Below are 22,025 nucleotides of genomic sequence, written 5' to 3'. Positions count from 1 at the left end.
ATATTTGTACATTACATATTTATATCTGTTATACTGTATATCACATATGCATTGATATGCATATTTTCAGTTCTGCACATTTTTGGCAACACAATCAAATTCACTGTTGATATTTGAAGCATCCACATTTTCACTTCATTCATATATATCTCTTCATTTCAATTCAATATGTTGCTGCAGGACTGAAATTGTCTGGTCAATGTTTTCATATAATTCAGATTTGTTGTGTTCATTTACATTTGCTTCACTGACCTGACTTCACTTCAGGACCATGAAAATGTTACTTATCCTCTGTTTCTGTCAATTCTTCCTACTGAAATATAATTTGAAGACAGCTGGACAGTAGTATGTAACTGTAACATAGATTTAACACAAAAGTAGAATTTGATGTGAATGTGGACTGTACCTTTCTCCCCTCTGTGACTGTGATAACAACTGGATTCACAAAGCAGAGATACAAAAGCAATATTTGTTTTGTTTTTTTCTTTCTATATTGCATTATCCTAATCTTCACATTACATGATCCTAATCCCTCCATATGTTGTTCCTGCATCTGAGACAACAGAAGTTTCACCTGCTCAAGGGAACAAAGGGTCGTAAGACAGTTAATAAGATTTGATCACAGGACAGAGTGGCACACCTGTTCAGATCAGCCTTGCTATAACTGCAGCTTGCTGTGCACCTGACAGCAGCAGTGAGCTCTTCTTCTCCTCCTGCCCTTGTTTCTGCAAACACCGACTTTAACACATCTCTCTACTCAACAATGCGTCTCTACCACTGCACACAGGTAAGATTGTTTTATTATCACTTTTATGTGTGAATGAATAAAATGATGATTTGTTTAATCACAAATAGGCTACATAAGAAAAAACATTATTCTTACTGACCAGGTTTGAGTTGCCTGTGCCTCTGCTCTGACTCAGATTTCAAAGGATAGAAGATTTCAAAAATTCCTTGCCTATAATCATAATTTTTGATCCTACTAGTAAACGCTAAGTTAAAACAATCTTAAAAAGTTTTTTTCAATTCATACCTTAATACCTATAATTTATATGTGCCCATTACAATCTTACTGACTATTTGAGAAACTAACTAAACTGCAGCAGTTTCTCACTGAGCCAAAAGACACACATCAAAAGACATAATTTGAGGTTTCAAAACCCATGGTCAGTTTAGATTTTTATGGAGAGTTTATTTTGTAATTTCCTTGATGAGGCTAAAAGAAATACAATCAAAAACCTTCTTTTCATCCATGGAAAATAGTAGAGTCCTGTTTTTGAAAAGATTATTTAGTAATTGTATCCTTTAATATAATTTACAACTCTTTATAGCTATTTTGAAAACTGTGATGAGTATTTTAAGATTCAAAATTCCAAGTTGAGATTTTTTAACAAAATGTTTCATTTGATTGTTGGTGGGTCGGCAGAATAGTCTGTGTGGTCTGTCTGTCATTTAAATTTTCAAAACTCATTTTGCAAATGGAGAACACTTACCTGCCTTCTGTTTATTCAGGTGTCACAAAAAATGGCTCTTCGAAAGAGAAGTGGTAAGATAAAATCAAACAGTAGAAGTTAATCTTGCTTTGGTGAATAAAAGCCACTATTATGAACATTTTCCTACCAACAGCAGTTCTACCCACATAACACTGACAGTGATATGTGACTACGTGAGCTGGCCTTTCTTTATGTGTGTCAGACAGACATCACTGCTGGATGGTCCAACCTTGCCAGGTGATTGAGACTCAACAACAGGAGGGTGGTGACCTCATCAAACCCAAGAAGCTGCCAAATCCTGTCCTGGCTTCTCACCAACACAGAGCCCTTCACCAAGAACTGCTCTTCTGCCACAGATGGTGAGAAAACACTGAGCTCTGTACCTGCTGCTATATGATCAGGTCACATAGGCTGCAGCTGCACGGTGATCCATGTACACGTTAATGTAATACCAGTCAAGGGACCTTAATACCTTGACTCTACGTATAAAACTTTGTTTTCTAGTGTGACCGTATTTTAGTAATCTGAGATTTCCAAGTTTTTCCATGTGACATCTTCTCGGACTGGTGTGTAGTTAAAGGCAAGTTGAAACTGCCAGCAGAAAGTTCTCCAGATCAGCGTTTTATTTGTCTCCTGCCTCAGTCAGAGAATCCTCTTGGGCTTCCCCAGTCCTGCTGACCGGGGCTGCGGCCGGAGATAAGCAACATGCTTAGATGGTATTTAACACTGTTTGAGTCAAAGGTGCAACACTTCTCTAGAGATCACTGCTAATCTCTCAACACGGGGAAAGTATTTTCACTCTTGTGTCTGAGAAAGACAAAATAATGCATGTAAGTACAATAAAATCCAGACAGTTTGGTTTGTGGTGCTTGAAGCAGTGAACAAGCCCAAGTTTCTATTAATATACACCTGACTACTGAATACTGACTATATAATATATTTAAATTTACATTTAAGTTTGTGAATTATAATGAGCAACTGTGTCATTTTAAGGTTACCTTCACTGATAGATAAATAATACTCGAGAGGATAGTATTTTTGGTTGCTTATCTTGAACAAAAATATTAGCACAATGCTTCTGTTTTTACTCTCATTTTCCATGAGCTGAAATAAAAGATGTAATATTTTTTCTATACAAACAGAGGGCATATTCCTCCCAAATTTTGTTCATAAAAGTGTTTAAATCCATGGTAATTAGGACTTCTTCTTTGCCAAGATAATCCATTCACCTGACAGGTGCAGCATAACCAAACGCTGATACCACAGCCAAGGGAACAGGCTTGGCAGAACCAGCGGGGAAAGAAGACCCTGTTTAGCTTGACTCTACTCTGGCACTGTGTAATCAACATCTTGATATGCCACGCCTGTCAAGTGGACGGATTATCTTGGCAAAGGAGAGCTGCGCACTAACATGTCATTGTGAAAAACATTTGACAGAAAGAAGCCTTGTGTGTGCTTTGTAAAAGTAAACTAAAAAACTAATGAAGAATGGGAGCAAATACAAAAGTGTTGCGATTTAATTTGTGCTCAGTGTAGATGTCCATCCTTCTATTAGTATTTTTGTTATGTGTCCTCAGTGGTCTCCTGCCAAGAATAAAGCCCGAGCTGCAGCGTGTGCTGGAAAACAAACAGAGAGAGAGGCACAAGCAGGCCGAGCTGGCCCTCCATCCTCCCTCAGACTTGGAAGCAAAGCTTCGCACAAGACAGCAGAGGATACAAGTCGTACGTATGAGCAAATGATAGAAAACCACACAAACGGCATTTGTAATGATCTATTTACCATTTGGGTATGTGTGAGCATGCAGAGCTGCAGATATTTGTGAATAAAGAGTCTTGTTAAGGAGGATGTCCAAACTAGAGCTAGATTGACAGATGTTTCCTCTCTTACAGTGTGAGCTGGAGGAAAGAAAAAGGAACGAGTGGCTACAGAACGCGCCGGAGTTCGTCCGAGTGAGAAAAACCTTGAAGCACGTGCAGGCTTTTTCATCATGACAACCAGAGCTACAGGAACACAGGTTCCTGTGCTAATGTTAGTCATCAGGTGAATCATCTTCATTTGGCAACTGCAGCTCTCACAGATACTGATAACAAATTTACCAAATCTGTCAGAAAATGTTTTACAGTATGAGATTTGAATTTCAGGAAGGAAAAATATAAATTTATTAATCCTATTTTGAGAGAACTTTTCAACACCACCAATCAAGCATGATGGATCGTTTGAATTGAGAAAGGAGTGGACTTGTGAGCGTCTCTTGTAAAGTTGTGAAAGGCTTCAAATATTTTCTTGCTGTGGAGATGCGTGCACTTGAAACATTCTTTAATTGTCTTGCCATAGAAGGTTAGGTTGCTGTATTTTGTAATATTGTTAAAATGTAGAATGAGAAAATAAGCACCAGGAATACATTTAAAAAAAAATTTAATAAAACATCCAGGGAGGCCGACAATGTACGTAAAAACAAACACTGAAACTTAAGCTGGATCTGCTAGTGACAACAGTGAGAAAACAGTCACATAATGACATGAGAGGCAGTCACAGGAGTGAACATGGATGTCGCTCTTTTTGCAGGATTGCTCAGCCGTTTACACTTCAGTCTGTCGTACCCTTTGATCAAAGCTGCTGTTCGTATTTCACAAGTTTTGGGACTCAGCTAGTGACATCACAGATGGCAAGAGCCTAAGATAAAAAAAGGTAATCATTGAATAATGATTCATGGACTTATGTTTCTTGTTTAAAAAGTGAGCAAGTGCCAGCTGGTAGTTTATATCAGGTTACTCAGTCTGAATATGTGGTGTGCTGTAAACAAACATTCATAAATAACTTTACCTCTGCAAAGTAAATGTACTGACCAAACTTTAAAGTGTGACTGTTGCCTTGGAAGTGTAAATATCGTCACAGACTCCTCACATAGGCTCCAGTAAAAGAAGGCCTGCTGAATAAATCACATTCAACCATTTTCACTTACGCATTCTGTGACATTCCAAACACCTTACACCTCGTGTGTCGTCCACCGTAAACAAAAGGTTTTACATTTAAAAGTGAACTTTTCATCTCCATTAATTTTGTGAAATACATGTGATTTCCCCCAACTGTGTTTATAAATACAAATTCTATTCACAAGCAGCAACCACATCCACTGTGCTTTTGTCACAACCCAGCTCCAGTGTGTTGTGTTCGCTATAGAATAAATTAATAATAAATAAAATACAAAAAAAAAAAAAAAAATGCTTTCACAAAAAAATGTAGACATAATGGCAGGGTAAGAAACTCTTGTCTGTGTTTCCTGGTGCTACCTACTACACTTACAACTTCTCATAGTGTTTGAACATATTTAGCAAGACGTACAGTAGAAGAAGCACAGACAGAGAGAAGTAGGCCACCCATGTGGTAAACTGGCGGTAAGGAGGGCACTGACATTATCATGGGTCCAAAAAACAAGGCCAAAAGAGTTTGTGGGTCATAAAGGACATAAGGTGGAAGTTGGCTCCTAATTTGAAATTGAAAGGACAATATTTCTCAACCAATTCTCCGTTGGCGATGGTACATCATTTGAATTTGTAAAATTTGTACTCGACTTCACAATAAAAGCTGTAGCACTGTTTAAAATCCCATTCTACTTGTGAAAACAGAAAAAGGGTGACTTGACTAATTCCGTAACCCACATAAAACCAGGTATAGATAGAAAAAAAAATGTCAAACCTCGACAAGATTAACATGGAGACTCTACAGACTGTTAAAGATTTATAAAACCAAACTGCGCAAAATCTAGCTCAAAAACCACTTCATAATTTACTACTACTAGAATTTGCCGGACCTGGTTGATTTCACATGGACACTATTAAAACCCAGTTTCAAATATGTGGAAATTCCATCTAGATCCTCTGGTCTGGGTGGAAAAAAACAATCTGTGAAGCTGCCACTTTTTGTTTTTTTTAAATGAGGTTTTTTAACAACATTTAGGCTTTCACAATAATTTCTAGTAGCTGTTACATTGCTTTAAATCATGTAACAATGGAGAATTGGTCAAAACACATTATTCCTTAATTTCCCAGACTCAAACAATAAAAATCAAAAGCCAATTCCAACCATGTAAAAAAGACAAAAATTAAGGAATGCCATCCTTCCTTTGGCAACACTGTGAGGGTGGCACGCTCCAGTCATACACATAGGACAGTCGCAGCTTGACTTCCTCCTTGCAGAGCTTGCCGTCACGCTGCAGAGTCTGGTGTTTTTCCAACATGTCCTCCAAGCTCTGCTTATGTGTAACCAAATATTTGTTGTTGCAACCACGCGATTTATACTCTGTGTCAAAGCGTGGGTCATGCGTCCGCCGAACATCCACAGGTGCCAGCCAGGCACCCAGTGACACATCCTCACTCTGCCATGTCTTGAAGTAACCTGCATTCAGATGTACATAACGTACCAGGTCGGATGAGAGGATGTAGCCCCCACCCAATGCATAGGGCAGGTAGTAGTCACAGAGCTCCCATGAGCTTTCCCTCCACTTGCCGGCTGTTTTCACTCGGCCTCTCCCTGAGAAGAAGCCCCAGTACAACCGGCTGGGCTCTTTCCCCTTCAGCTCCTCTTTAAGGAGGTCCAAACGAGCAAATGTGTCATCATCTGCTTTGAGGACGAACTTGAACTCCACATTCTGGTCCAGCCAGGAGTACATGTGGAGCAGTTTGAGTGTTAAGTTCTCATAAGAATCTCGCAACTCAGGCAGTAAGAGCAGGTCTTTGTGCCGCCCTTGCTCTGTGTTAAGGTTCTGAAGGTCCTCACTGGAAAGCCCCTGAGTTCCTACCACAAACATGGCCAGAACATCTGAGTCCCGCTTGGCAAGCCAGGTGCTGCGGATGATACTCCTCCTCTCTGTGTACTTAGGTCCCGTTGTGATGAGGACCACCAAGAATGCTGACAAGTCTTTAGATGTGGAAGGAAGATTATGCTGCTCTGGACGTGATTGCAAGGCATTGGCTTGGGGGGCTAAGCCTGGAGGATCCGGATGGGCCTGTTTCAAGGTTTCTGAGGTACATCGGGCCAAGAAGACAAGAACTACAGCAAAGCTGCAAACAGTGCCAATGACCAGGGCTGTCTTGTGACGACACACTAGACGCAACAGATTCATGGTGCTGAGCCTGTGGTGAAAAAACACAATAGATTGTTAGTGTTAATGTAATTCATCAAGTTTATCATCACCTAAATTACATTTTGCACCCACACATTTTATGCAAGCATTTTCACAAAACTCGCATTAGGTGGCTGAAAGGGAACAAGTAAAGAGTTTGACTTATAAAAGAAACATTTGCATTTTGAGTGTTTCTCATCTTATGAAAAGTGAATATATTCCTGAATCAAGGTGCAGTTAGCAATCACACAGCACTACATATCTGCTGCAGCTTGTTTCAATGCTGTGTTTACAGACATTACAGATGTAAACAAACATATCTGAGCATCAGAAAGGATTATGTCAGACTAGTACCCCATGGCATTAAATTGGTGGCAGCAGCGACAGTACTTATGTTTCCAGATTTGGCATTAAAGTTATCATTTGAGCATGTGGATCACAGGTTTTGCCTTGGATAACGGTAGCTACCGTGTAAGATAGCAAAGTAACCTCGCATCAGCAACACACCCGTGAGTTTGTAGCACCACCTGCTTGCTAAGCTTAGCCGTTGAACTTTACACTGTCCATTGTAACAATACTGCACGCAGTGGTTAATTCAAGAGGATTTGTTAGGTACCTTAGCTGAGTGAAAAGTACCTGTCCCGTAGATACAGCCAGAACGGGCCACACACAGCAGCTTTGCGGAGCTAACGTTAGCTACCAAGATAAGACCCTCTGCGCACTTAGTGAGCTCACTGCACTGACTGTAAACACACACACACTGCTCATATTGATCCAAACCGGAGATGGAAACCACAAGGTTTAGCGGCGTCGGCCCGGCAGGTTACAATAAGCAGGTTAAATGGTAGGCAGGGTGAGCTGAGCCAGGTATCGCTGTATTCATTTCTTGTCTAGTGGAGCTCACTGTGGCCGTGACGAAAAGGAAACGGAAGTGAAGCCCCTGAAAGAGGGGGGACAAAATAACACATAATAAAGATGTGTGTGGACAATCATTTTGTCCAAATGCGTAATTTGTATAGCCGTTATTATTAGTAGAAAAGTGCATAGAACCTGAACAAGAGGAAATAGATTAACTCCACGCCTAACTTTGGATGTGTTTGCCAGGAAGCGAAACGACAGCATGATTACATGTAACAGCTGTGAAAAGCTCTTTTTTTTTTTTTTGCTATTTTTTGCATGTGCGATCAGGAAAGGACAATAAAACCAAGGGGGGGGGGGGGGGGGGCAGTTTGAAGACAGCTGTTGACTGGTGCATGCTTGTTAGTCAATGTGTCTAGTGTTAGCATTTATGGGTTGGGAGATCAAGATCGGATGTTATATCTGTTTGCTTCAAAATAAAAGCACAGGCATAACCTTTGGGAATTCTGTAAATAATGGATCTAAATAGATAATCACAACCCTGCTATGTTGTTGCATGTATGTGGTTGTGTGAGGGTGGATTTCCTAGGGGGCCAAACAATGAAGCTGAAATGATTACTTGAATAAATGATCACTCAACTAACAGAAAATGTATTGCCTACAGTAACTGATTGTTTTTTAAGCAAAGAATCCCAAAAAATAAATTTCCCTTCCAATTTGCTAGGTCTCTATGATAGTAAATTCATCATCTTTGAGTTTTTGAAAGTTAGTCCGACATACAATGCAATTTGAATAATCAATCATAAATCAAGCATATAATGCATCAAGTTGTATTTATTAATGAACAGATCAAATCAACAATTCAAGAAATATTACCGATGTCAGGTTACCAATATCACTATTAATTGTTTTCCCATATGATCATGATTTCCAACTGTAAATTTAGATCTGCATTCACAATCTGTCAAAGACAGTCAATAACCTATACAAATCCACTATTATGTTCCATAATGTGTGTCTTTCAACAGTGTGTATAATGTCTAACATAGGCCGATATATTATGACAATTTAATATGATTAATTGCAAATTGTATTCTTCAAGGGTTAATGGGGAATTTTATCTTGAAATCTGCAACCGGAAGCTTGATGTTTCATTGCGGGAATGACACTGACGGTTTGCAAATGTCCAGCTTTAGCTTGGAAAAAATGGCCTCATCGTAGTGGAATACTAGTATGTCGTCTGTAGGTAAACTTAACGTTCAGGAAGTCAGCAGACCCGATAATGTAAGCGCTTTGCATGATACATTTGTCCGTTACAGAAAAGCTTTGGAGCATTACTTTTCCGAGCAGCTCGGTTGCTAGTTAACTGACGATAACGTTAGACGAGGACAGCGGCGAGCGATGACGGTTAGGAGAACCAGTCGACATCCTGGGACATGCCCGGTCTTACTCGCCATCTTTCTGCTAATTTTGTGTGTGCAGTCGGTTAAAACAGCCTCTGACTATGACCCTTATAAAATCCTGGGGGTCAGCAGGAGTGCCAGTCAAGCAGAAATTAAAAGGGCGTACAAGAACCTTGCCAGAGAATGGTGAGTGATTGACAGCACCATCACATCTTGGCTGTAGCAGATCAGCCCTACGCGCATCTGACACCCGCACTGGCGTTTGTTGTCATTTAACTCGTTATAATCTGGTCCAATTTAAAATGACAAACAGTGAACCGTCGTCTAACTCTGCATGAATCTAGCAGTTATTTATGGTGTCACGTATGGGCTGTTTCTTGTAGGCATCCAGACAAGAATAAGGACCCTAAAGCTGAGGATATGTTCATCAAGATCTCCAAGTCATATGAGGTGGGTGAAAATGCATCACAATTTCTCACATACATAATTTCATACAAACTGCAGCTGACACCTCCAAGTATTCACTCACTCAGTCCGTTTCACTTTCTGTATCAGGGTCGCTCTCTCATTTTAATAACAACAGTAACACTGTCCTCTCACTTCTGCCTTTCATTCTCCATGGCACACAGATTTTGTCTAATGAGGAGCGAAGGTCCAACTTTGACCGCTATGGGCAGATGGATGAAAACCAGCCCTTTGGCCAGTCACAGCATCACGGTTTCCGCAGCTTCCACAACAGCTTCTACTTTGATGAGTCTTTTTTCCATTTCCCCAGGTACACCATTCACAGTTTTGTGTCACTGTAATTTAGTGGGAATCAGAAAAGCACTGCAAGACATATTTTATTCAGATTCCCTTGGTTAAACATGTCCCATGTGAAATGTTTATGAAGACCCCATTGGTAAAGGTGTACATGAGCAGCTGCGGATATATAACTAAATTCTTTCTCCACGTTTCATTAACTGTGTTCATTATATCCTAGTAAGCAGCCAGTGTAGAGAGTGGTGTTGGTTCGGCTCCTCCTTAGGCTTGTGTTTGGTTATTGATAATCATGGTAATAAAAAACTGTTCTAGTCCTGGTGCCAAGATTTTTAGGTGCAGTAGTTATTGTCCCATTCGTAGGTTTTGGAAAGTTTTGTTAACTTATATGATGAAGTCCTGTTGTGCAGACCCATCAAGTTAATCAATCAGTCAGTCAGTTAATGACAAATATGATGATTTGCTGGCTTTAGCTTCTCAGACATGAGGATTTGCTTGTCTTTCTCCATTTTGAACCATCGTAAACTGAATAAATTCTTTATGCTTGTCAGTCTAACAAAATAAGCAATTTAAAGACATCTCATTGAACTATGCTAACCTGATATTTGATTAGTTGTTTTAAAGAAGGATCTCTGACTCTACTCAGCATTTGCACCAAGATTTAGAATGAGTGAACTAATTGGAATTATAGACAGTTTTCTCTGAGGTCATGTGCTGACAGCACCCTGAAGGCTAAGTCTAAAAAAAGACTCACTGTCTTGCTTCGGATACTTCTCCAGGTCCAGGGACTTTGCAGACAGCAAGTACCTGCTTCACCACGCACAGTTTAACAGCGACGTCCTTCCAGACAGCCACAAGAGGCCATACCTAATCAAAGTGACCTCTGAGTGGTGCTTTGCATGCATCCACATTGAGCCTGTGTGGAAGGAGACGGTGCAGGAGCTGGAGCCGCTGGGTAAGTCTGCTGTTACAACACTCCCACCAGTCTTCCCCCTGCCACACCCTAAAGATTGAGATTGGTTTTCCTAAAAGCGTCATAACACAAGGGTGATGCTTGCTCAGTTGCCGGCCTTTAGGACAAATGTGATTTGGGTGGCCATTTCTTTAATTATTCATTAGAGTGTAAGGGAGAAATTCAGCCCTATGTAAAATTTGTCTGGCCCTGGAGATGAATTTTAAGTTGTTGCGTTAATTCTGCCAATTAGAAGTACAGTGTTCCCAGTGCCCTTTAGATCAAGTCTGATGCTTAGTCTTTAACCGTACAGTGGCCTGCCCTGGGAATACAGTATATCCTGCATGTTAATGTGAGCCGTTGCTCTTTACTGTGCTAAAGACACCAGTTATAAACTGTGCAGTTTGCATTCATTATGGATAAACACGGATGTTACAAGATTTTAACTAGATGTAGCCTAAAATTTGGTCAGTACATGAAACCATCTTTAACTTTGTTACATATAAACTGTTGAAATGTGCTCATTGAAATCTTACCTTCTGCTTTAAAGCAGTGGGCGTCCCTTTTTTTTTCCACTCTGGGGCAGAACTCCTCAACAAGCTGTGTATCACACACATTTGACACATAAATTTGTTGGCAATAAAATCAAAAACAGTAAGCTAAAAGATGCGAGAAAGCGCAGAGTAGGGTGATAATTCTTGACCCTTTGTTCATATAACAATACTGTGCAGCTTTAAGTGTAATATCTTGCTTCTCTCATGCAGTGCTGTTTACCAAAATAGCACAGAGAACTAGTGTTTGGCTCGACTGTATTAGGTACAATAACAGTCTGTTTTTGCTTTCACACCAGGTGTGGGCATTGGCGTTGTAGACCTGGGTTATGAGCGTCGACTGGCAAACCAGCTGGGAGCACACCGTGCTCCCTCCATCATTGCGCTGGTGAACGGCAGGGTGACTTTCTTCCATCAGGCTGTGGTACGGGAACACCTGCGACAGTTCATTGAAGACCTGCTGCCCCACAAACTGGTTGAAAAGGTAACTGCAACTGACACAAATGTGCCACTACTGCTACTTTTTATGGAATTTATCGGCCTAATCAGTAGTTACCTATAGAGCTTTCATATATATAAAATGTATATATGAAAATATAGGCCTGATAGTTAATATATATTTATAGGTACAGCTCATCAGGTGTAGTTTCACCAGTGGTCGTGATAAATAATACTGGTTTTCAGTTATGCTACAGTAGACTGTTATTTAATTTAGCAAGGACATACATTTTTTTTAAACTGATTTCCATTGTTTCTCCAGATCACAGATAACAACTACCTGACTTTTCTGGATAACTGGCATGTGGAGAATAAGCCCACTGTAATCTTGTTTGACCAAGTCCCCGTCGTTCCCCTGCTCTACAAAGTAAGCATTGTATTTACACCCTCTCACACACACACACACACACACACACACACACACACACACAACACACACACACACATACACACACAAGTGGGACACTAATTAGACTAAATATTATTGTCGAAAACAGTCTACTTCTTCAAGTTGCTTAATATTCTGAGATTTGGTGCTGAGGAGTTGTTTGCTCTAATACACAAGAGAGCAGATCAACTACAGAGGCATCTGTCTGAGCAGCTGTTTCTGCTTGAGATAATTTTTCTTTGCACTAATGATTTAATAGTTCCTCCATTGTTATAGTCTTTTAAAATCACCATCAAATGCCCACTGGCAATATAGTTTTCATAACTTAATGCAAATGAATGTGTTGGGTCAAGACAGGAGGTGGCAGGCTATAGAACACATGAGAACATAGTTTCAACCAATCAGACATCTCAGTTATAACTATCTAATGTATACAGTTATGAGTTAAAAGCAGATATCAGTTTGCCTTGAACTCTCCTCCTTCAGCTCCTGTTCTCTTTATTTTAATGCGTTTATTTGGGGCTCTGTAACCTTCCCACTCTACTCTCCAGTTAACAGCGTTCGCCTTCAGAGACTATGTGCGTTTCGGCTTTGTGGACCAGGGTGACACGCACTGCACTCGGCTCCTGCGGCAGTTCAACATAAACACATACGCCCCCACCATGCTGCTGTTTAAAGAGGACACAGAGAAGCCTGTTGACATTATCCAGGTAAACCGTGCAAAGCCTGCACCTGAGACCACTACTCCCTTAGTTTAACAGTATTGACACATTGCCTCCTGTTATATCCGAACATTCTGGCCCGATATAAATGTGAATCATGTTTGCTATTTTTTGTCTGGCAATATCAAGGAAAAATAAATAAGAAAAGAAATTGCTGAAGAAATGAATTTTCTTATTTTTCCAGTTGCAAGTTTTAATCTTTTTTTTTTTTTTTTTTTTTTTTTTTAATGTTGCACACCTACTCTAGTCAACCCTTTTCTTGCTTTATGGTGCTCAAACCCCTTGAACCTTCTCTCTCCCAGGCCAGAGGGATGAAGCGACAGATCATGGATGAGTTTGTTTCCAACAACAAGTTCCTGCAGGTGCCACGGCTCGTCAACCAGCAGCTTTTTGATGAGCTGTGTCCTGTCAAGCAGTTCCACCGACGGAGGAAGTAAGACAGTTTATAATTCCTCGCTTAAAATCACCCCTTGTGCTGAATTAATGTAAAAGGGAAAGGAAAATAAACGAAACCAAACTAACGGGATCGAATTTGACTTTAACATAATACGACAACTGTAAGAAGCTGAGATCCAAATAGAAGAGTTAGACAAGCAGTACTGTGGTTGTCAAATTGTGAAGTGAAATACCATATCTGAGGGCTTTTTGGATTGATGTGAATGAATGGTTTGCAGGTACTGTGTGCTGCTGATCACAGGGGAGGACCAAGCCTTTGTTCCAGGCAATAAGGCTTTCCTGGACTTTGCCACAGCTAACAGAAAAGAGGTGCTGCGCTTTGCATACGTTTATCAGCGTCACCAGCAGCCTCTCTGTCAGGCACTGCTCCACAATCAGGCTTCACTCTCACCTCAGGTTGGTGGCAGAAACACTAACAGCGAGAACATACTATACATTAAAGCAAACCTCATTTTTCAAATCACAATTTTCTGTCTGTAAACAAACATCAAGAACAATGCGCACTTGCTGGAAAACCTTTTTTTTTTTACCCTGAACACAAAGAAATGCAGGTTGTATAATTTTACAGTACAAGTGCTTTTTAACCACACTGACAGGTGGTGATACTTGAGAGGCGGAGCCAGGCTGGTAAGGTCCTGTACCGCTCTGTAAGTGGTGGCTGGAACGGCAGCGAAGAAGACAAGTACCGCCTCCACGAACAGCTGGAGCTCCTCCAAAAGGACCCCACCTACCTGACCTCAGACGCCACTCTGCCAGAACTCAACAACGAGATGGCCCCCGTAGGTCACGGCAGACACACACTCGCCGCAGTTGTGAGACCACCAGACTTGCTCTGTGTGCACATGCACAAGTCGATTGGACATTTTTTTGATTATTGTAACTGTTTTCCCTTCTGTTTCTGATCCCTCGTCAGATTTTTATTATTCAATGGATGAATGCTGCCTATGATTACATCGTTCAAATATACGATGACCTTCTCTACTCCAACTGGTAAGACAGCACTCACCCAGGAAGTCTGCAGCATTTAGAGCGAAAAAGAGAAATACACTGTGTGTTGCACTTTTGCTGAAATTGTATCAGTAGCTGAATCATACTTCTGCATCAAGATGTTATGATACCTGCCTGATGGGGGCTCTGTTTGTAGGAATTTACTTTGTCCCTCAGAACGGTAACTACATGTAGAGGTGAAACGGGTCAAATGGAGACAGTAATGGCTGTTGCTGGTTGATATGGGGTGCTTTGCATTTTCTCCTACATATTTTAATAATAATGTGTGTCTCTCCTCAAGGCGAGAGATGATGCCCATCCTGTCCTTGATCTTCTCGGCCCTCTTCATTCTTTTTGGCACCGTCATCATCCAGGCCTTCAGGTGAGAGGCACGGTTCAGTCTGAGTGATTTTAATTGTATGCCTCAACATTTGACTAGAAATGACTTGAATTAAAAATGTCTTACACCTAATGATACTCATAAGCTCTGCAATAGAAATCTGTGAATTAGCATTTGTTTGTGTCATTTGTCTTTTAAGTCTACATGATTATTCCTGGTTTTGACTCCAGTTGAGGCCAATACTGGCTGGGTGGTGTTGCCCCAGCAGTAGTCGGAGCTTTCGGTCTCCATACAGATGATTTTCTTTCTCTGGTCTGTTTTCAGTGAGCCAGGGGAGAACAAACCCCGGAAACCAAAGCCGAGGGAACAACCACAAACTGAGAATGATGCATCAAGTAGAGCAAACACCTCGAGGTAATGTAGTGACATTAAACAAACACAAGATGGACACAGAATACTGTCACAGCAGACCCACGACCAAATGTTGGTTTCACATGAACAACGTGCAGTGCTCACACTCTCTGGAAGATGCTTTTGAAAACTTGTTTTGCAGTTGAATGACTGTGTATCCAACTGGCAGGACCTTGGGGCTTTTGTGGTTTGTTCTAATTTAAGCACATTCTGAAGTTGTCAAGTCATTTCTGTAAAACCAAAATACAGTTTTTCATGATGAATGAAATCAAATGAGTATAGTGTTTATGAATTCATATTTTATTCAGACCAATAGTGGGAGTGTGAAAAAAAAAAAGTAAGTAAAGAGATGAAGGAACTCGTTAAAAGTTTAACAGAAACTATTGAGCAACTGTCCCTGTTAATCTACAACTGGTTGATACCTAATCCATCTGATTTGCTGAGTGATTAAGTTTTGCTCCTCTTGAATTTGGCTCTTTCACCTGCTCTCTAGTTTCGGTTTGAGCCAAGCCCCAAATAAAGTCACTGTATCTGTAACACGTCATCTGTAACACAACATTTTCCGGAACAAGTAAATTTGACAGCCACGTGCAAGGCTTATGCCGGGTATGTTAATTACAACACACAGCATAATTATCATTCTCAGAGACTGACCCAGTCTAATAATAAGTATTCAAAATCTGTCTTGTGTCCTTTGTGGTACTCAAAGGAAAGGTTCTTTTTCTTTGTCTAAGTACAATACTCACATGCGACGTGCACATTGAGAGACATTGGTAGCTTTAATCATCCCTCCTCTCTCTGGCCATGAAGTGATCCCTTCCTGAGTACAAAATCCACAGAAATGTAATTCCCACTTTTCTGCTCTTGCCTGTTAACTTAACATCTCTCTGTCTTTGTCATTGTTCCATGTAGCCGTCCCCCTAAGAAGGACTTTGTGGAAGTGACAGAGCTGACAGACATCACATACACCAGTAACCTGGTTAAACTGATGCCTGGCCATATCAATGTTGTATTGGTGCTCACCAATGCCTCCAAGAATGCTTTACTCAGGAAATTTGCCAAGGAGGTTTTCTCTTTCTCGGGGTAAGTTTCCGCACTCAGTATTGAATTGATACTTTTTTTATTGTTAAATTATTTGTGCATATCAGACAAAAAAGTCTAAAATGGGTTTGTGTCTGGTCTCTGACTGACCTTTTTATAAGTGCATCTTTGCACTCTCTGCATTTTTTGTATAAAAAATAAATATGAAACTAAGGGTATAATCATGATAATAGCATTTATGTTCTTCATTATTTATGTGGTCTATTAAAAATACCCCAGTGGCCCCATTTTTCATCAACCATTGCTCGTTCCACCTCTTTAATCCCAAATCCCTCTGCCACAACAGGACTCAGACCCTCCACTTCTCCTTCCTCAATGTTGATAAGCACCGTCACTGGATGCCGTCACTGCTTCGCTCAGCCTCTGACGCTGCCGAGAACGAGGCCCACTCTGATGAAGATGAGGAGCCTTCAGACTACGCAGGACACGTCCTGGCTCTCAATGGCTACAAGAAGTACTTTTGCCTCTTTAGACCCGTCTTCACGGGGGATGATCCCAGCGACTCCTCATCTGAGACCTCATTCTCCTCTGACAGCAGGAGAAAGTCCCGCTCCAGGTCTAGGTCCAGCTCCCACTCTCGATCCCGGTCCCATTCCAGGGAGGACGGGGCTGGCCCCAAGAGAGGCTCCAGTAGGGCCACCAGCATAGAAGTCCATCATAAGCTTGACAGGCTGGGACTATGGATGGAAAGGCTAATGGAGGGCACCCTGCCCAGATTACAGGTCCCTGCCTGGCCATCTCTTGATGAGACCACTAACACCTCTCCCTCTGACAGCTGAGGTCAAAGTAAGATCGGTACGAATTGTAGCAATTACACTTTATGGTCTTGCCTCCTGATTAAAGTCTTTAGTAAGAAAACTGCAGAGTGTTGCAGATTTCAAATTATGAATTAAGTTCTTTGCAGAGTTAAGTTGCTGCACTGCACTGTTGCAACCAGTTTACACAATGTCTTGTTTCATCTATTATAGTGTGGAGCTTATGGAAACCAATGGCCTAGAGTAGTGTGCAACAGCAAACCTTTAGACTGCACCTGTGTGCATCTTAAAGACATTAGAGTAACGCATGTCGAGGCAAAGGCAAACTCTGGGCTGTATGACACCACTTCAAGTCTTCTGTACAGAGACAGCAGGAGAAAATCTACAACAAAATAGATGAAAAATGTCAAAATGTCTGAAATGAGTCTGAACAGTTGCACAGACATAACAAGTAGCTCTCTCTCTCTCTCTTTCTCTCTCTCACACACACACACACACACACACAAGTGGTGTATGTTGTTAGCTACAGGTGTTATTTTCTTCTTCTTTATTCTTGTCTCTTTACATGTATGAGGTGAAGTCACACAGCACGGGATAAGTGCAATTTTTTTGCTTTAGGTACTTTGATCCATCCAGAGCCTTTAAAATGTCCTTCAAGCCTGATCACACCTTTTTACTACAGCCCCCTGTCATGAGTTTGACCTCTGGCATTATGTCCCTCTGATGGAGAATCCTGCTGTATGTGATCACATCTCCACATAGAAGCGGGTTAATCAGAATAAAGGCTTGCAAACTGGGCCTGCTGCGCTAAACTTATGGATAAATCATTTTTTTGGGAACTTTTAGGAGCCTTCAGTTGAACGTGATTATTGACCTTTGTTTGCTATTAGAGATCTTAAACAACCTTTTTGATTCCAGATATATATCACAGCTTAGTAAACAGCAATAAACAATTTATTCACATAACATCACTTACATTGTCACACATATAGGATTCGTCCTGATGTTTTTCTGCTCAGACCAGCTTGCCATGTCTTGCTGCTGTTTTGGTTAAGGATTTAACATTAAATATGTTACATTTGAATTCTAAAGATGTTAAATGTCATTTTTGGCAAGTCATACTGAGAATGTTGAAATCTGCCTTTTTGTCACTACAGTTGCTGTTTGTTTGGGGGCGATTTCACTTATTTTTTTAAGTTGTTGCCAGTTGTCTGAATCAGGGAGAAACGATAAATCATACCATATTATTCCTTCCCTTTTTGAGTCTGTGTGCTCAAACCACTGTAAATGTTAATGCATGGAATAAGTAGACCTAAAATCACTAATAAATGTTAAATGAATTTGCACTGGCAATTTAAATGTTTTCAACCCTCAGTCTCCTGTTTTTGCTCTGTAATTGAATAATTTGCTGCTCAGAAATAATATTTGCTGTACATTGTCACTCAAATAATTTTTTTTTCTTCAACGTCCTTTGTACTTGATTTACGTACCTATCCATCTGTAATAGTTTATTTAAATGTGTGGATGAGTTTGACTTGCTTTGATATTTATGTAATTTCCTTCATGCTTCTTTAAACTAATAAATATTTTTATCTACAACAACACAGCATTCAATATCTTAATGACTAATTAAGGCTGGGTGAATGACCTGGCTGCAGTATACGTAGAGTCAATTTAAAAATGACAAATGTGTGTTTACAATTGGCGGATAAAACAAGAGCAAATATTTACCATGAATATAACCACTGCTAAGCAAGATACATGCCCCGCATGTTCATTAAACACAGTACATGTCATGGCAGCTCAAAGAAACAACATGTATGTGTTTTTTGTACTGGAGAACAAGCTAGTTAGTTATTTATTTTCTTCATGGACAGGTCATCAGGACCAAAGGAGATTGGCAGCAGCTCGTCCACAGTCATCTTCTTGTGCGTGCCGTCAGGCTTTGTCAGGTACACATCCCATTTTGATCCAAACTGTACAGGAAAGAGAAAAGAAAAGTTCTAGTAGTTGCTAGTAAAAGGCAGTGTAGATATTGCCAGTCATTTAGAAACAAAAATTGCTGTCCTGAGAGAGCTTGATGCTGTACAACATCACTGACTGTAAACTAATTGCCTATTAAAAAAATGCATTCAATCAAGCAGAGACGATACCTCTCTCATGACCTGTCTGCAGGCACCACATGGGGAAATGAACTTGTCCTCCATGTCACTGCAAAGAGCATAGAGAAAAAATGTCACTGAGAAATGAAACAATTTCAAAAGGCAAACAAGCACTTGATTATGAAATGTATCAATGTTTTTGTAACTTCTCTTTGATATATATAAGACAGTGAGTCACAGTGTTGATTTAATAATTAATCTCACATTGCAGGTTTTCCCACCCCCTTCTGAATCTCTTTGCTCGATTATACATTTTCTTTTGCTCATTTACATGCAGCATGTTAACCTGCTGCTTGACAGACTCATTCGTCTCGTTCTTGCATACCCAGCTGGTTTTGATTGTCTTACATAAGACAGACTTTAGTTCTGAGAAGTAATGGGGCAAGGCTTACTCAATATGGAGGGTCTAGTGATGTGCAAAAATAACCGAAAACTAAGCTGAGTCATGGTTTGGTAATATCGAAATGTTTATGGTGCAGGGAAAAGGGAAAAGGTGTGGTTACCAGAACAGTTTTTTATTACTAAGATGTGGTAAGTACCTGGCAATTGCAATGGCCTTGAAAGTTTTGTGGCCCTCTGATACTGCTTTTGTGATAGCAGTCCTTTCAGCACACAAACCCAGGTTGGTGCAAGCGTTCTCCACATTGCAACCTGCAGGAAACACAAAGGTTGTCATCAGCTGTTTTTACTGCTGTCACATAAATAGTTAGTTAAAACCTGGAGTTACTAAAAGGGGCCATCAAAGGTGCTGTCTGTTTGCTTCTTCTGCACTAGTTAAATAGTTACTCAGCGGGTCTTTGCTCTCACAGCTGCTGGCCATTCATTTGCACTGAGGGACACGTGAGTTGCTAAGCTTTGCACAGTCCAGCAACTTGGACAGGACAGTGGTGTCTTTGCCTTGCTGTTGACAACCTATCAGCATATACAAGTGTGACTTTATTAAATCAACAGGGATAATAAAATAATTTAATGATGGGCTGTTGTAGATAGACATGTTTAAATTTTATTTTTAGCCTGAGTCCACTCATTTGACCTGACTGTTGTCAGGTAATCATTAACTACTTTTGAAATTTTAATTTGGAAACGAAACAAAACAAATATCAAAATGATAATATAAATGAAATTCTGTCACTTCTCCCTGTTTTAGGGTTAAATCTGCCTTTTTTTCATATTAGTTGCTATTTATTTGGGGCTGATTTCATTTATTTTTGTAAGGTGTTGCCAGTTGTCTGAATCAGGTAGGAACAATAAATCCTACCATATTATTCCTTCGCATTTAAGTCTGTGGCCTCAAACCACTGTAAATGTTAATGCATGGAATAAGTGGACCAAACATTATATTTTTTTTCCTGTCCTTTGAACTTCATTTATGTCCCTCTCCATCTGTAAAAAATGAGGTGTAACTTTTTTAATTAAAAGAAACTCATTTAAAAACAGTTTATTTAAATGTGTGGTTGAGTTTGACCTGCTTTGATATTTATTCATTAATTTCGTTTATGCCTCTTAAAACTAATATAGATTTTTATCTACAAGAACATGGCATTCAATGTCTTAATGTAGGTCAGTTGACTAATTAAATTGTTTGGCAGTGAATTGTTTGGCAACAGGTTTTGAAACTTAAGATCTGCTGATACTGTGGATTCTTTTAAAAGGCAGCTGAAGACACATCTTGGGTAATCTGTTCGTACCAGGTCTGTATTTTATTATTTTGTTAATATTTTTATTCTTTTAAATATCGCACTTACTTAGAGACATGAGGGAAGTGAGAGTGGATCAATGTGCTGACAACGGTCCATTATCAGTGTCAGTCCAGACCTCAAGCATTGGCAAAAAAATTGTTTTTCAGGTGACTCCCTTTCTTCTATTGCCAAAATTTTGTCCATATACCAAAATATTTTGTACTTTGTAGATATCATGCCACCAAAAAGGACACATCAGGAGCTCTTTAACCACAGAGCATCTACTCTGCTATCTACCTAACATCACCAGCCTTACATTATTAGATTATTAATACTGATGCATCACTGGATTAGCAGCATTTTACTGTGGTTTTAAATGTGAAATCAAGGGGGTAGGGGGGAACTGCGACACCAGTAGGCCTAATGAATATAAAAATGTTGATGTTGGATGCAAAAATGCAAAAATATATATATTTTTTTTCCGTTAACAAGTAATTTCCTAAAGTTTGATTTCTTTTAATCCTTGATTTGTTACCTGTGTAGTTTTTATTTAAATGTAAATACAGGTAAATACAGATCTTAATGTATATACAGATCATATGTTAATAAACCATTCTGTTGACAGCAGTCCTCTTTGTTTTAGAGGGGTTGCTGTGTCCCTACCAATGTTACCCATGCTCCTTACTTAAACAAAGCCATGTAATACTGCAGCTCTGGTCATAAGTAATAAGTAAAGGACTTGACAGATACATTTTAGTAAAACATTTAATAACACAATTTGAGCAATTCAGCATTAATAGTTGACGATGAAACAAAAAGCAGATGTTCAATTCCTATTCATCCTAAACCTAAATTTCAAGCCTCACACCAAATAGTCACTGTGATCCAACAAGGCCAAGTTCACATGTATTTTACCTTTAAAGTAACAGCCGTTGTCTGTCAGGAGAGCAGCCCCCACTCTGAACTTGCTGTAAGGACAGTAGGCTTGACCCTTTGCTTCCTGAGACTGTCTGATCAGCTCCTTGATTTTTTCTTCCATCCTTACTCTTGGGCTTTCTATGACTGTTTTTGAGTCAGTGAATGAGTGTGCTCTTGCTCAGTTTTAAATGTAAATGGGACAGAGGGAAGGCGGAGTGGGTGCAGTCACAGCCAATCACTTGCTAGGATGTCAACACACTGTCATGAGGCAACAGGGTCAGCTTTGTTGCTGCCCTTAGTCAAGTTCATTTTTGAACAGTCATAATAGTAAAGGTGAGGTTTAGGCACGTTGCATGCCTGTCTCAACTAGTCAGTTTAAAATGTAGCTTGATTGCTTTTGTTCTATCTCTGTTGAGCATCAGTGTGCGGTAGGTAACCAAAAATAATTTCGGTTTCTCTTTAAGTCGGC

The 22,025-nt window shown here is 40.0% G+C and overlaps 4 protein-coding genes across 5 annotated transcripts; 2 read left to right on the top strand and 2 right to left on the bottom strand.

The window, feature by feature from the left end:
* Positions 1-1,495: 1,495 nt before the first annotated feature.
* Positions 1,496-4,716, top strand: si:ch211-160o17.6 (protein FAM107B). Its single transcript, XM_056393225.1, has 4 exons — positions 1,496-1,546; positions 1,696-1,852; positions 3,071-3,215; positions 3,384-4,716. Exons 1-4 carry the CDS (start codon positions 1,525-1,527, stop codon positions 3,483-3,485), a joined length of 426 nt encoding a protein of 141 aa, XP_056249200.1. The 5' UTR covers positions 1,496-1,524; the 3' UTR covers positions 3,486-4,716.
* Positions 4,717-4,853: 137 nt separating this feature from the next.
* Positions 4,854-7,759, bottom strand: b3galt6 (UDP-Gal:betaGal beta 1,3-galactosyltransferase polypeptide 6). 2 transcript variants are annotated; one of them, XM_056393197.1, is made up of 2 exons: positions 7,253-7,759; positions 4,854-6,626 (listed from the first exon to the last, which is right to left on the bottom strand). In XM_056393197.1, exon 2 carries the CDS (start codon positions 6,614-6,616, stop codon positions 5,597-5,599), a length of 1,020 nt encoding a protein of 339 aa, XP_056249172.1. In that variant the 5' UTR covers positions 6,617-6,626; positions 7,253-7,759; the 3' UTR covers positions 4,854-5,596. The 2 variants fall into 2 exon arrangements, with proteins under 2 accessions (XP_056249172.1, XP_056249164.1); XM_056393189.1 differs by having other exon boundaries at positions 7,233-7,756.
* Positions 7,760-8,624: 865 nt separating this feature from the next.
* On the top strand, positions 8,625-18,399 carry LOC130179939 (dnaJ homolog subfamily C member 16-like). Its single transcript, XM_056393122.1, has 15 exons — positions 8,625-9,063; positions 9,261-9,327; positions 9,507-9,652; positions 10,416-10,591; positions 11,439-11,623; positions 11,900-12,004; positions 12,577-12,735; positions 13,050-13,180; positions 13,422-13,599; positions 13,800-13,982; positions 14,117-14,193; positions 14,492-14,572; positions 14,855-14,944; positions 15,854-16,024; positions 16,329-18,399. Exons 1-15 carry the CDS (start codon positions 8,876-8,878, stop codon positions 16,819-16,821), a joined length of 2,430 nt encoding a protein of 809 aa, XP_056249097.1. The 5' UTR covers positions 8,625-8,875; the 3' UTR covers positions 16,822-18,399.
* LOC130179988 (cytidine deaminase-like) lies at positions 17,734-21,870 on the bottom strand. The gene is made up of 4 exons (XM_056393237.1): positions 21,554-21,870; positions 19,499-19,610; positions 18,951-19,008; positions 17,734-18,773 (listed from the first exon to the last, which is right to left on the bottom strand). The coding sequence occupies exons 1-4, from the start codon at positions 21,675-21,677 to the stop codon at positions 18,648-18,650; spliced, it is 420 nt and encodes a 139-aa protein (XP_056249212.1). The 5' UTR covers positions 21,678-21,870; the 3' UTR covers positions 17,734-18,647.
* Positions 21,871-22,025: the final 155 nt, after the last annotated feature.

This window comes from Seriola aureovittata, chromosome 2 (assembly GCF_021018895.1).
Source record: "Seriola aureovittata isolate HTS-2021-v1 ecotype China chromosome 2, ASM2101889v1, whole genome shotgun sequence".
Classification (NCBI taxonomy): Eukaryota; Metazoa; Chordata; class Actinopteri; order Carangiformes; family Carangidae; genus Seriola; species Seriola aureovittata.
The sequence above is the reverse complement of the archived record's forward strand: the minus strand, read 5'-3'. Positions and strand labels throughout refer to the sequence as shown.